General features: G+C 45.8%; 1 protein-coding gene across 1 annotated transcript in view; it reads left to right on the forward strand.

The window, feature by feature from the left end:
- The window catches only part of igf1ra (insulin-like growth factor 1a receptor), a 137,452-nt gene that overhangs the window by 89,539 nt on the left and 32,289 nt on the right, over positions 1 to 15,624 (forward strand). The window contains exons 3-10 of the mRNA XM_052465749.1: positions 6,530 to 6,836; positions 10,908 to 11,044; positions 12,788 to 12,932; positions 13,690 to 13,898; positions 14,045 to 14,171; positions 14,271 to 14,506; positions 14,725 to 14,892; positions 15,108 to 15,315. Of these exons, the coding sequence (XP_052321709.1) occupies positions 6,530 to 6,836; positions 10,908 to 11,044; positions 12,788 to 12,932; positions 13,690 to 13,898; positions 14,045 to 14,171; positions 14,271 to 14,506; positions 14,725 to 14,892; positions 15,108 to 15,315 (1,537 nt within the window). The remainder of the gene's footprint in view (positions 1 to 6,529; positions 6,837 to 10,907; positions 11,045 to 12,787; positions 12,933 to 13,689; positions 13,899 to 14,044; positions 14,172 to 14,270; positions 14,507 to 14,724; positions 14,893 to 15,107; positions 15,316 to 15,624) is intronic.

The following is a 15,624-nucleotide window of genomic DNA, read 5'->3' on the forward strand; positions in this document are numbered from 1 at the left end:
ACCCTGTCATCCAGACCTATTGTAAAACGATGACTGTTTAGTCTGACCCTGTCATCCAGACCTATTGTAAAACGATGACTGTTTAGTCTGACCCTGTCATCCAGACCTATTGTAAAACGATGACTGTTTAGTCTGACCCTGTCATCCAGACCTATTGTAAAACGATGACTGTTTAGTCTGACCCTGTCATCCAGACCTATTGTAAAACGATGACTGTTTAGTCTGACCCTGTCATCCAGACCTATTGTAAAACGATGACTGTTTAGTCTGACCCTGTCATCCAGACCTATTGAAATATGGTGACTGTTTAGTCTGACCCTGTCATCCAGACCTATAGTAAAACGATGACTGTTTAGTCTGACCCTGTCATCCAGACCTATTGAAATATGGTGACTGTTTAGTCTGACCCTGTCATCCAGACCTATTGTAAAACGATGACTGTTTACTCTGACCCTGTCATCCAGACCTATTGTAAAACGATGACTGTTTACTCTGACCCTGTCATCCAGACCAATTGTAAAACGATGACTGTTTACTCTGACCCTGTCATCCAGACCTTTTGTAAAACGATGACTGTTTACTCTGACCCTGTCATCCAGACCTATTGAAATATGGTGACTGTTTAGTCTGACCCTGTCATCCAGACCTATAGTAAAACGATGACTGTTTAGTCTGACCCTGTCATCCAGACCTATTGTAAAACGATGACTGTTTAGTCTGACCCTGTCATCCAGACCTATTGTAAAACGATGACTGTTTAGTCTGACCCTGTTATCCAGACCTATTGTAAAACGATGACTGTTTACTCTGACACTGTCATCCAGACCTATTGTAAAACGATGACTGTTTAGTCTGACCCTGTCATCCAGACCTATTGTAAAACGATGACTGTTTAGTCTGACCCTGTCATCCAGACCTATAGTAAAACGATGACTGTTTAGTCTGACCCTGTCATCCAGACCTATTGTAAAACGATGACTGTTTAGTCTGACCCTGTCATCCAGACCTATAGTAAAACGATGACTGTTTAGTCTGACCCTGTCATCCAGACCTATTGTAAAACGATGACTGTTTAGTCTGACCCTGTCATCCAGACCTATTGTAAAACGATGACTGTTTAGTCTGACCCTGTCATCCAGACCTATTGTAAAACGATGACTGTTTAGTCTGACCCTGTCATCCAGACCTATTGTAAAACGATGACTGTTTAGTCTGACCCTGTCATCCAGACCTATTGTAAAACGATGACTGTTTAGTCTGACCCTGTCATCCAGACCTATTGTAAAACGATGACTGTTTAGTCTGACCCTGTCATCCAGACCTATTGTAAAACGATGACTGTTTAGTCTGACCCTGTCATCCAGACCTATTGTAAAACGATGACTGTTTAGTCTGACCCTGTCATCCAGACCTATTGTAAAACCATGACTGTTTAGTCTGACCCTGTCATCCAGACCTATTGTAAAACGATGACTGTTTAGTCTGACCCTGTCATCCAGACCTATTGTAAAACGATGACTGTTTATTCTGACCCTGTCATCCAGACCTATTGTAAAACGATGACTGTTTAGTCTGACCCTGTCATCCAGACCTATTGTAAAACGATGACTGTTTACTCTGACCCTGTCATCCAGACCTATTGTAAAACGATGACTGTTTACTCTGACCCTGTCATCCAGACCTATTGTAAAACGATGACTGTTTACTCTGACCCTGTCATCCAGACCTATTGTAAAACGATGACTGTTTAGTCTGACCCTGTCATCCAGACCTATTGTAAAACGATGACTGTTTACTCTGACCCTGTCATCCAGACCTATTGTAAAACGATGACTGTTTACTCTGACCCTGTCATCCAGACCTATTGTAAAACGATGACTGTTTACTCTGACCCTGTCATCCAGACCTATTGTAAAACGATGACTGTTTACTCTGACCCTGTCATCCAGACCTATTGTAAAACGATGACTGTTTACTCAGACCCTGTCATCCAGACCTATTGTAAAACGATGACTGTTTAGTCTGACCCTGTCATCCAGACCTATTGTAAAACGATGACTGTTTAGTCTGACCCTGTCACCCGGCTCGATAGTAAAACGATGACTGTTTACTCAGACCCTGTCATCCAGACCTATTGTAATATGGTGACTGTTTACTCTGACCCTGTCCCCCAGATCGATAGTAAAATGGTGACTGTTTAGTCTGACCCTGTCATCCAGACATATAGTAAAATGTTGACTGTTTAGTCAGACCCTGTCACCCAGATCGATAGTAAAATGGTGACTGTTTAGTCTGACCCTGTCACCCAGATCGATAGTAAAATGGTGACTGTTTACTCAGACCCTGTCATCCAGACCTATAGTAAAATGGTGACTGTTTAGTCTGACCCTGTCATCCAGACCTATAGTAAAATGGTGACTGTTTAGTCTGACCCTGTCATCCAGACCTATAGTAAAATGGTGACTGTGTAGTCTGACCCTGTCATCCAGACCTATAGTAAAATGGTGACTGTTTAGTCTGACCCTGTCATCCAGACCTATTGAAATATGGTGACTGTTTACTCTGACCCTGTCATCCAGACCTATTGAAATATGGTGACTGTTTACTCTGACCCTGTCATCCAGACCTATTGAAATATGGTGACTGTTTACTCAGACCCTGTCATCCAGACCTATAGTAAAATGGTGACTGTTTAGTCTGACCCTGTCATCCAGACCTATAGTAAAATGGTGACTGTTTAGTCTGACCCTGTCATCCAGACCTATAGTAAAATGGTGACTGTTTAGTCTGACCCTGTCATCCAGACATATAGTAAAATGTTGACTGTTTAGTCAGACCCTGTCACCCAGATCGATAGTAAAATGGTGACTGTTTAGTCTGACCCTGTCACCCAGATCGATAGTAAAATGGTGACTGTTTACTCAGACCCTGTCATCCAGACCTATAGTAAAATGGTGACTGTTTAGTCTGACCCTGTCATCCAGACCTATAGTAAAATGGTGACTGTTTAGTCTGACCCTGTCATCCAGACCTATAGTAAAATGGTGACTGTGTAGTCTGACCCTGTCATCCAGACCTATAGTAAAATGGTGACTGTTTAGTCTGACCCTGTCATCCAGACCTATTGAAATATGGTGACTGTTTACTCTGACCCTGTCATCCAGACCTATTGAAATATGGTGACTGTTTACTCTGACCCTGTCATCCAGACCTATTGAAATATGGTGACTGTTTACTCAGACCCTGTCATCCAGACCTATAGTAAAATGGTGACTGTTTAGTCTGACCCTGTCATCCAGACCTATTGAAATATGGTGACTGTTTACTCTGACCCTGTCATCCAGACCTATTGAAATATGGTGACTGTTTACTCTGACCCTGTCATCCAGACCTATTGAAATATGGTGACTGTTTACTCAGACCCTGTCATCCAGACCTATAGTAAAATGGTGACTGTTTAGTCTGACCCTGTCATCCAGACCTATAGTAAAATGGTGACTGTTTACTCTGACCCTGTCATCCAGACCTATTGAAATATGGTGACTGTTTAGTCTGACCCTGTCATCCAGACCTATTGAAATATGGTGACTGTTTACTCTGACCCTGTCATCCAGACCTATTGAAATATGGTGACTGTTTACTCTGACCCTGTCATCCAGACCTATTGAAATATGGTGACTGTTTACTCTGACCCTGTCATCCAGACCTATTGAAATATGGTGACTGTTTAGTCTGACCCTGTCACCCAGATCGATAGTAAAATGGTGACTGTTTAGTCTGACCCTGTCATCCAGACATATAGTAAAATGTTGACTGTTTAGTCAGACCCTGTCACCCAGATCGATAGTAAAATGGTGACTGTTTAGTCTGACCCTGTCACCCAGATCGATAGTAAAATGGTGACTGTTTACTCAGACCCTGTCATCCAGACCTATAGCAAAATGGTGACTGTTTAGTCTGACCCTGTCATCCAGACCTATAGTAAAATGGTGACTGTTTAGTCTGACCCTGTCATCCAGACCTATAGTAAAATGGTGACTGTGTAGTCTGACCCTGTCATCCAGACCTATAGTAAAATGGTGACTGTTTAGTCTGACCCTGTCATCCAGACCTATTGAAATATGGTGACTGTTTACTCTGACCCTGTCATCCAGACCTATTGAAATATGGTGACTGTTTACTCTGACCCTGTCATCCAGACCTATTGAAATATGGTGACTGTTTACTCAGACCCTGTCATCCAGACCTATAGTAAAATGGTGACTGTTTAGTCTGACCCTGTCATCCAGACCTATAGTAAAATGGTGACTGTTTAGTCTGACCCTGTCATCCAGACCTATAGTAAAATGGTGACTGTTTAGTCTGACCCTGTCATCCAGACATATAGTAAAATGTTGACTGTTTAGTCAGACCCTGTCACCCAGATCGATAGTAAAATGGTGACTGTTTAGTCTGACCCTGTCACCCAGATCGATAGTAAAATGGTGACTGTTTACTCAGACCCTGTCATCCAGACCTATAGTAAAATGGTGACTGTTTAGTCTGACCCTGTCATCCAGACCTATAGTAAAATGGTGACTGTTTAGTCTGACCCTGTCATCCAGACCTATAGTAAAATGGTGACTGTGTAGTCTGACCCTGTCATCCAGACCTATAGTAAAATGGTGACTGTTTAGTCTGACCCTGTCATCCAGACCTATTGAAATATGGTGACTGTTTACTCTGACCCTGTCATCCAGACCTATTGAAATATGGTGACTGTTTACTCTGACCCTGTCATCCAGACCTATTGAAATATGGTGACTGTTTACTCAGACCCTGTCATCCAGACCTATAGTAAAATGGTGACTGTTTAGTCTGACCCTGTCATCCAGACCTATTGAAATATGGTGACTGTTTACTCTGACCCTGTCATCCAGACCTATTGAAATATGGTGACTGTTTACTCTGACCCTGTCATCCAGACCTATTGAAATATGGTGACTGTTTACTCAGACCCTGTCATCCAGACCTATAGTAAAATGGTGACTGTTTAGTCTGACCCTGTCATCCAGACCTATAGTAAAATGGTGACTGTTTACTCTGACCCTGTCATCCAGACCTATTGAAATATGGTGACTGTTTAGTCTGACCCTGTCATCCAGACCTATTGAAATATGGTGACTGTTTACTCTGACCCTGTCATCCAGACCTATTGAAATATGGTGACTGTTTACTCTGACCCTGTCATCCAGACCTATTGAAATATGGTGACTGTTTACTCTGACCCTGTCATCCAGACCTATTGAAATATGGTGACTGTTTACTCTGACCATGTCATCCAGACCTATAGTAAAATGGTGACTGTTTAGTCTGACCCTGTCATCCAGACCTATTGAAATATGGTGACTGTTTACTCTGACCCTGTCATCCAGACCTATAGTAAAATGGTGACTGTTTAGTCTGACCCTGTCATCCAGACCTATTGAAATATGGTGACTGTTTACTCTGACCCTGTCATCCAGACCTATAGTAAAATGGTGACTGTTTAGTCTGACCCTGTCATCCAGACCTATTGAAATATGGTGACTGTTTACTCTGACCCTGTCATCCAGACCTATAGTAAAATGGTGACTGTTTACTCTGACCCTGTCATCCAGACCTATAGTAAAATGTTGACTCTTTAGTCTGACCCTGTCACCCAGATCGATAGTAAAATGGTGACTGTTTAGTCTGACCCTGTCACCCAGATCGATAGTAAAATGGTGACTGTTTAGTCTGACCCTGTCACCCAGATCGATAGTAAAATGGTGACTGTTTACTCAGACCCTGTCATCCAGACCTATAGTAAAATGGTGACTGTTTAGTCTGACCCTGTCATCCAGACCTATTGAAATATGGTGACTGTTTACTCTGACCCTGTCATCCAGACCTATTGAAATATGGTGACTGTTTACTCTGACCCTGTCATCCAGACCTATTGAAATATGGTGACTGTTTAGTCTGACCCTGTCATCCAGACCTATTGAAATATGGTGACTGTTTACTCAGACCCTGTCATCCAGACCTATTGAAATATGGTGACTGTTTACTCAGACCCTGTCATCCAGACCTATAGTAAAATGGTGACTGTTTAGTCTGACCCTGTCATCCAGACCTATTGAAATATGGTGACTGTTTACTCAGACCCTGTCATCCAGACCTATAGTAAAATGGTGACTGTTTAGTCTGACCCTGTCATCCAGACCTATAGTAAAATGGTGACTGTTTAGTCTGACCCTGTCATCCAGACCTATAGTAAAATGGTGACTGTTTAGTCTGACCCTGTCATCCAGACCTATTGAAATATGGTGACTGTTTACTCTGACCCTGTCATCCAGACCTATTGAAATATGGTGACTGTTTACTCTGACCCTGTCATCCAGACCTATTGAAATATGGTGACTGTTTACTCTGACCCTGTCATCCAGACCTATTGAAATATGGTGACTGTTTACTCTGACCCAGTCATGTCATCTCACTAACCTGTTTCTCTCTGTGTTTCGCCCAGTGTGCCCAGAGAAGAAGTGTGAGAGGAGGGCATGTACGGACAGTGGGGAATGTTGCCATGCCCAGTGCCTGGGAAGCTGTACGGAGCCGGACGACGACATGGCCTGCGCAGCCTGCCTGCACTACTACCACGAGGGCCGCTGCGTGCAGCACTGCCCCCCAGACACTTACAAGTTTGAGGGCTGGCGCTGCATCACCATGGACCTGTGTGCCCGGGTGCACCTGCCCAGCGACTTTGACTTTGTCATTCATGAAGGGGAGTGCATGCCTGAGTGTCCATCAGGCTTTACACGCAATGAGAGCAATAGGTAAGAGAGCAGAGAGCACACTTCACCTTAATGGCTCTAAAGGGCTCTAAAGGGCTCTCCAGGATCAAGCATGGTCCTGTTATGGGTCATCTATACTATTATATACAGCACTATTGTTACTGTATACAGTCCTCTGACATATTGGTTGTGGGTTTTCTCTGGCCCTGTGTTTGTTTTTTGAATTTGCATGCAGAGGTCTTCTGAATAATTCACCTCTATGTGAAACCCTTCCCCACCTGGTCCTCTCAGAGATTCTATGTGAAACCCTTCCCCACCTGGTCCTCTCAGAGATTCCATGTGAAACCCTTCCCCAACTGGTCCTCTCAAAGATTCTATGTGAAACCCTTCCCCACCTGGTCCTCTCAGAGATTCCATGTAAAACCCTTCCCCACCTGGTCCTCTCAAAGATTCTATGTGAAACCCTTCCCCACCTGGTCCTCTCAGATATTCCATGTGAAACCCTTCCCCACCCTGGTCCTCTCAGAGATTCTATGTGAAACCCTTCCCCACCCTGGTCCTCTCAGAGATTCTATGTGAAACCCTTCCCCACCTGGTCCTCTCAGAGATTCTATGTGAAACCCTTCCCCACCTTGTCCTCTCAGAGATTCTATGTGAAACCCTTCCCCACCCTGGTCCTCTCAGAGATTCTATGTGAAACCCTTCCCCACCTGGTCCTCTCAGAGATTCCATGTGAAACCCTTCCCCACCTGGTCCTCTCAGATATTCCATGTGAAACCCTTCCCCACCCTGGTCCTCTCAGAGATTCTATGTGAAACCCTTCCCCACCTGGTCCTCTCAGAGATTCTATGTGAAACCCTTCCCCACCCTGGTCCTCTCAGAGATTCTATGTGAAACCCTTCCCCACCTGGTCCTCTCAGAGATTCCATGTGAAACCCTTCCTCACCTGGTCCTCTCAGAGATTCCATGTGAAACCCTTCCCCACCTGGTCCTCTCAGAGATTCTATGTGAAACCCTTCCCCACCTGGTCCTCTCAGAGATTCTATGTGAAACCCTTCCCCACCTGGTCCTCTCAGAGATTCTATGTGAAACCCTTCCCCACCTGGTCCTCTCAGAGATTCCATGTGAAACCCTTCCCCACCTGGTCCTCTCAGAGATTCTATGTGAAACCCTTCCCCACCTGGTCCTCTCAGAGATTCTATGTGAAACCCTTCCCCACCTGGTCCTCTCAGAGATTCTATGTGAAACCCTTCAACACCTGGTCCTCTCAGAGATTCCATGTGAAACCCTTCCCCACCTGGTCCTCTCAGAGATTCTATGTGAAACCCTTCCCCACCTGGTCCTCTCAGAGATTATATGTGAAACCCTTCCCCACCTGGTCCTCTCAGAGATTCTATGTGAAACCCTTCCCCACCTGGTCCTCTCAGAGATTCTATTTGAAACCCTTCCCCACCTGGTCCTCTCAGAGATTCTATGTGAAACCCTTCCCCACCTGGTCCTCTCAGAGATTCTATGTGAAACCCTTCCCCACCTGGTCCTCTCAGAGATTCTATGTGAAACCCTTCCCCACCTGGTCCTCTCAGAGATTCTATGTGAAACCCTTCCCCACCTGGTCCTCTCAGAGATTCTATGTGAAACCCTTCCCCACCTGGTCCTCTCAGAGATTCCATGTGAAACCCTTCCCCACCTGGTCCTCTCAGAGATTCTATGTGAAACCCTTCCCCACCTGGTCCTCTCAGAGATTCTATGTGAAACCCTTCCCCACCTGGTCCTCTCAGAGATTATATGTGAAACCCTTCCCCACCTGGTCCTCTCAGAGATTATATGTGAAACCCTTCCCCACCTGGTCCTCTCAGAGATTCTATGTGAAACCCTTCCCCACCTGGTCCTCTCAGAGATTCTATGTGAAACCCTTCCCCACCTGGTCCTCTCAGAGATTCTATGTGAAACCCTTCCCCACCTGGTCCTCTCAGAGATTCTATGTGAAACCCTTCCCCACCTGGTCCTCTCAGAGATTCTATGTGAAACCCTTCCCCACCTGGTCCTCTCAGAGATTATATGTGAAACCCTTCCCCACCTGGTCCTCTCAGAGATTCTATGTGAAACCCTTCCCCACCTGGTCCTCTCAGAGATTCCATGTGAAACCCTTCCCCAACTGGTCCTCTCAAAGATTCTATGTGAAACCCTTCCCCACCTGGTCCTCTCAGAGATTCTATGTGAAACCCTTCCCCACCTGGTCCTCTCAGAGATTCTATGTGAAACCCTTCCCCACCTGGTCCTCTCAGAGATTATATGTGAAACCCTTCCCCACCTGGTCCTCTCAGAGATTCTATGTGAAACCCTTCCCCACCTGGTCCTCTCAGAGATTCCATGTGAAACCCTTCCCCAACTGGTCCTCTCAAAGATTCTATGTGAAACCCTTCCCCACCTGGTCCTCTCAGAGATTCCATGTAAAACCCTTCCCCACCTGGTCCTCTCAAAGATTCTATGTGAAACCCTTCCCCACCTGGTCCTCTCAGATATTCCATGTGAAACCCTTCCCCACCCTGGTCCTCTCAGAGATTCTATGTGAAACCCTTCCCCACCCTGGTCCTCTCAGAGATTCTATGTGAAACCCTTCCCCACCTGGTCCTCTCAGAGATTCTATGTGAAACCCTTCCCCACCTTGTCCTCTCAGAGATTCTATGTGAAACCCTTCCCCACCCTGGTCCTCTCAGAGATTCTATGTGAAACCCTTCCCCACCTGGTCCTCTCAGAGATTCCATGTGAAACCCTTCCTCACCTGGTCCTCTCAGAGATTCCATGTGAAACCCTTCCCCACCTGGTCCTCTCAGAGATTCTATGTGAAACCCTTCCCCACCTGGTCCTCTCAGAGATTCTATGTGAAACCCTTCCCCACCTGGTCCTCTCAGAGATTCTATGTGAAACCCTTCCCCACCTGGTCCTCTCAGAGATTCCATGTGAAACCCTTCCCCACCTGGTCCTCTCAGAGATTCTATGTGAAACCCTTCCCCACCTGGTCCTCTCAGAGATTATATGTGAAACCCTTCCCCACCTGGTCCTCTCAGAGATTCTATGTGAAACCCTTCCCCACCTGGTCCTCTCAGAGATTCCATGTGAAACCCTTCCCCACCTGGTCCTCTCAGAGATTCTATGTGAAACCCTTCCCCACCTGGTCCTCTCAGATATTCCATGTGAAACCCTTCCCCACCCTGGTCCTCTCAGAGATTCCATGTGAAACCCTTCCCCACCTGGTCCTCTCAGAGATTCCATGTGAAACCCTTCCCCACCTGGTCCTTTCAGAGATTCTATGTGAAACCCTTCCTCACCTGGTCCTCTCAGAGATTCTATGTGAAACCCTTCCTCACCTGGTCCTCTCAGAGATTCCATGTGAAACCCTTCCCCACCTGGTCCTCTCAGAGATTCTACGTGAAACCCTTCCCCACCTGGTCCTCTCAAAGATTCCATTCTTAAAGAGAAGCTTCAGAGATAGAAAATGCTTCAGGCAGAAAGTCATGTTAGGTCATGAATGATTGAAGCCTGTGGACATTCCATGTAATTCAGAATCAGAGGAAGATGCTGACCTCAGTGCCCAGTATACAAGACTACTCGATTGGTGCATTACCGTAAGATACAAAAAATACTTTATGAATGTTGCTTGAAGGCATTCAGGAGGGATTCCTCACAGCAGCGCTGCAACTCGGGACATTTACCCCATTTGACATTTCCCCTGTTTGAATAAGAGAATTTCTTTGTTTGTGACTCAGGGTAACTTGTCTCCATATTTAGATTTTCATTCTCCAAACATTCCATGTTGAGTCACTGTTGCCATATATTTGTGGACATATCAGTCTTTTTTTTGTCTTTAGGGCCATTTAGTGAGTCACTCTCATGAAACCAAGGGTTCAATTAAGCACTCATAAAAGATTACACAGTTCATAAAGAAAGCGAGCTTCTATTTCAAAGCAAACATTAGACACATTTTTGTAAAATTTGGGTGAGTTAGGGGGAGGCATCTTAATCTGGTTTCTTGGAAATTGTAATTTTGTAGCTTTATTTGGTTAAGGACATTCCTTGACTGTTTTCCCTCTTCTCTCTCTTCCTCAATCACAGTATGTTCTGCAGTGCCTGTGATGGCCTGTGTGATAAGATCTGTGACTCCAAGACCATCGACTCAGTGGATGCTGCTCAGTCTCTAATGGGCTGTACAGTCATCAAAGGCAACCTGCACATCAACATCCGCCGTGGCAGTGAGTACCAGTACCAGTAACCAGGACCACTCAGTCTGTCTGTCTCCCCAGAGACTGGGAAGGGAGCACTGGGGCGCTGGGAGAGCTAGTGTGGGCTGCAGAGTCAACATTACATCAGCTGCCTGCACTGTGCCCCAAACCAATTATCACATTTTGCTATTATGCTATGTATTTGCTCAGTTTACAAGGTGACTTACAGCTTATCTTTAGACTGTACAGTTGCCTGTGGGATTTGATGTGTTCAGTACAGTTACCGGTGGGATTTGATGTGTTCAGTACAGTTACCTGTGGGATTTGATGTGTTCAGTACAGTTGCCTGTGGGATTTGATGTGTTCAGTACAGTTACCGGTGGGATTTGATGTGTTCAGTACAGTTGCCTGTGGGATTTGATGTGTTCAGTACAGTTACCGGTGGGATTTGATGTGTTCAGTACAGTTGCCTGTGGGATTTGATGTGTTCAGTACAGTTACCGGTGGGATTTGATGTGTTCAGTACAGTTGCCTGTGGGATTTGATGTGTTCAGTACAGTTGCCTGTGGGATTTGATGTGTTCAGTACAGTTGCCTGTGGGATTTGATGTGTTCAGTACAGTTACCGGTGGGATTTGATGTGTTCAGTACAGTTGCCTGTGGGATTTGATGTGTTCAGTACAGTTGCCTGTGGGATTTGATGTGTTCAGTACAGTTGCCTGTGGGATTTGATGTGTTCAGTACAGTTGCCTGTGGGATTTGATGTGTTCAGTACAGTTACCGGTGGGATTTGATGTGTTCAGTACAGTTACCGGTGGGATTTGATGTGTTCAGTACAGTTGCCTGTGGGATTTGATGTGTTCAGTACAGTTGCCTGTGGGATTTGATGTGTTCAGTACAGTTGCCTGTGGGATTTGATGTGTTCAGTACAGTTGCCTGTGGGATTTGATGTGTTCAGTACAGTTGCCTGTGGGATTTGATGTGTTCAGTACAGTTGCCTGTGGGATTTGATGTGTTCAGTACAGTTACCGGTGGGATTTGATGTGTTCAGTACAGTTGCCTGTGGGATTTGATGTGTTCAGTACAGTTGCCTGTGGGATTTGATGTGTTCAGTACAGTTGCCTGTGGGATTTGATGTGTTCAGTACAGTTGCCTGTGGGATTTGATGTGTTCAGTACAGTTACCGGTGGGATTTGATGTGTTCAGTACAGTTGCCCGTGGGATTTGATGTGTTCAGTACAGTTACCGGTGGGATTTGATGTGTTCAGTACAGTTGCCTGTGGGATTTGATGTGTTCAGTACAGTTACCGGTGGGATTTGATGTGTTCAGTACAGTTGCCTGTGGGATTTGATGTGTTCAGTACAGTTGCCTGTGGGATTTGATGTGTTCAGTACAGTTGCCTGTGGGATTTGATGTGTTCAGTACAGTTGCCCGTGGGATTTGATGTGTTCAGTACAGTTACCGGTGGGATTTGATGTGTTCAGTACAGTTGCCTGTGGGATTTGATGTGTTCAGTACAGTTGCCTGTGGGATTTCATGTGTTCAGTACAGTTGCCTGTGGGATTTGATGTGTTCAGTACAGTTACCGGTGGGATTTGATGTGTTCAGTACAGTTACCGGTGGGATTTGATGTGTTCAGTACAGTTACCGGTGGGATTTGATGTGTTCAGTACAGTTGCCTGTGGGATTTGATGTGTTCAGAGCAGGGGTTCTCACACGCTGACTGTTGTGTCTGAGTATGTGTTTGCTAACTTTTCCCTCTCCTCTCTCCAGATAACATCGCTTCAGAGCTGGAAAGCTTCATGGGGCTGATCCAGACAGTGACAGGCTATGTGAGGATCCGCCACTCCCACACGCTAGGCTCGCTCTCCTTCCTCAAGAGCCTGCGCTACATCAACGGGGAGGAGCTCATGGAAGGGTACGACAGGCCACTCTCTAAGTCCGACCCATGTCTGGGGATTAGGGGAAGTGTCAGCGTTTATCTCATGGTAGATGTATCCCAGACGGTTTTGAAAGCCTTGTGAATTATTTTTATATGTGGCTAGGGTAAGTAAGCTTCCAGCCATAACATTTTCAGTGAGGAATTCCCATAAAACCACCATAAGACAACATGGCACCTCTCCTTGTGATGTAATGAAAAGGTGGATGAGCTATCTATCTGAATAGAAACTCTCAGGTCTCCCAGCCTATTCTGGCTGTAGCATGACATCACCAGCGGCCTATCCCTTGTCAGAGATAGGGAGTGTGTTTCTGGAGATGACCAGGAGGGTCGTGGGAAAGCCTCTTAGGCCTCTTGTTGTCATCCCTCTCAGGCTAGAGTTACAGCAGGAGGAGTGTTCTAGAGCAGCACTGACATTCTGCTAGTTTCCGAGTTGTTCCATGGAGCTGAGAGGCTCTGAGTCGCTCTGTTTCATCTCTGGCCCTCTCTGTCTGTACAGCTCAGTGTTAGACAGACACAACTGCACAATGACCCCCGATCTACTTCCCTTTACACATCCACCAGATGGAAAACTGAGCCAACCACTCCACAACATTTTGACAACTTTATCCTCAGTGCTCTATTCTGTGTTTAAAGTAAATCAATGGATTGAAAAGTGGTTTGGCCCTATTTATGCCCACAGCACAGCTACTAGGTGTATGAGGAAGTGAACACCTGTCTGTTGTCTCCTTATCAGGATGTATGCTTTCTCTGCCATCGACAACCAGCGCCTGCAGTACCTATGGGACTGGACCCAACACAACCTGACCATCAGGGCTGGGCGGCTATCCTTCCGCTTCAACCCCAAACTCTGCATGTCTGAGATACACAAGATGTGGGAGAAGACGGGAATCACTGAGAAGTTTGAGGAGGACGATTTCCGCAACAATGGGGACAGAGCCAGCTGTGAGTACACCACCGGACATCTGGAGTGGGATTACTTTAACTTTCTATGCTCATTCAGTACTTGAATTAATACAATGTAGTATTTTATCATATCACTATTGAGTTTCCTGTAAGGGGGATATCTAAGATGGGGTTTGTGTTTATAGGTGAGAGCCACATCCTGAAGTTCAAGTCCAACAGCACGGTGAGTAACCGGATCAAGCTGACCTGGGAGCGCTACAGACCACCAGACTACAGAGACCTCATCAGCTTCATTGTCTACTACAAGGAGGCGTGAGTGCTCGCATATAGCACACACAGATATTACACTATTTTACTATAGAGCCTTTATACTTCACATTTACCGAAGGTGGTGTTTTTCATGTATTACAGACCGCACCAGAACATCACAGAGTTTGATGGCCAGGATGGGTGTGGCTCCAACAGTTGGAACATGGTTGACGTGGACCTGCCTCAAGACAAAGAGATAGACCCTGGTGTGTTGCTGTCCCCACTGAAGCCCTGGACCCAGTACGCCATCTTTGTCAAGGCCATCACCCTGGTGGTGGAGGACAAACACATCCCGGGAGCCAAGAGTGACGTGGTCTATATACGCACCAGACCCTCAGGTAAGACAGTACTGGGCTACAGCACAGCTTCTGTAAACAACAGCAAGTCACCTCAGCCATGGACAGCTTTTCACCCAACTAAGATAAACTGAAAGACTTCTTATCAGAACTTCATCAAATGTATCCCTTATTTCACGCTTCATGAAAACTACACATTTTAAACTACACATTTTAAACACCACTCACAACATTTCAACATTTGTGTGTTTTTGTCACAGAGCCGTCTATGCCAATGGATGCCCGTGCGTATGCCAACTCATCCTCAAAGCTGGTAGTGAAATGGTCACCTCCCCTCAACCCTAACGGCAATCTCACTTTTTACCTGGTCCGCTGGCAGCAGCAAGCTGAAGACAGGGAGTTGTACCAACACAACTACTGCTCCAAAGGTCAGCATTCCAACCCCTCTTCTTATCCAACCTGTTCTGTATTTTTATCTGTGTACATTATGGAATCGATATAATAGATTTTTGCACTGATTCTCCAATAGAAGTATTGTATCTGTTCTAACCTTGTATTCAGATCCCCTGTACACAGGGGATTTGTGCTTTCTTCGGGAAAGTAATTCACTAACGGGTCCCGTTCCCCTCCCACTGTACAACAGAGCTGAAGATCCCCATTAGAATCTCAGCCACAGGGTTGGCAGACATGGAGGACGACACCAAGCCCACCAAGTCTGACCTGTCTGGGGGGGATAAGGGCCCTTGCTGCCCCTGCCCCAAGACCAAGGAGGACCTGAAGGCAGAGATAGACGACGCCTCCTACCGCAAAGTCTTTGAGAACTTCCTGCACAATTCTATCTTCACCCCCAGGTAGGTGCCAGACAGCAGGCAGCCTCCCTCTATGGAGAGAGATCACACAACAGTAAGATAGTAAAACTCTACCTTCCCCATTGTTAACAGCTTTTGGACCAAACCCTTCTCTGAGGCTTTGTAGATGATTATCAAAGAGCTGAGCTCACAATCTGGGTCCTGTTTTCTTTAATAGCCTAGAGAGAGATCCAGGGTCAGGACACAGTGGTGTTGTAATTACCCAGCCCTGGGACTGGGACTGACAGGATCTAAACATCATCAGGGTTTAGAGGGAGGGATGGAGGGATGGAGGGAGCAGAGGGGAGGGAG

The sequence above is a fragment of the Oncorhynchus keta genome, chromosome 17, assembly GCF_023373465.1.
Source record: "Oncorhynchus keta strain PuntledgeMale-10-30-2019 chromosome 17, Oket_V2, whole genome shotgun sequence".
Taxonomy (NCBI): Eukaryota; Metazoa; Chordata; class Actinopteri; order Salmoniformes; family Salmonidae; genus Oncorhynchus; species Oncorhynchus keta.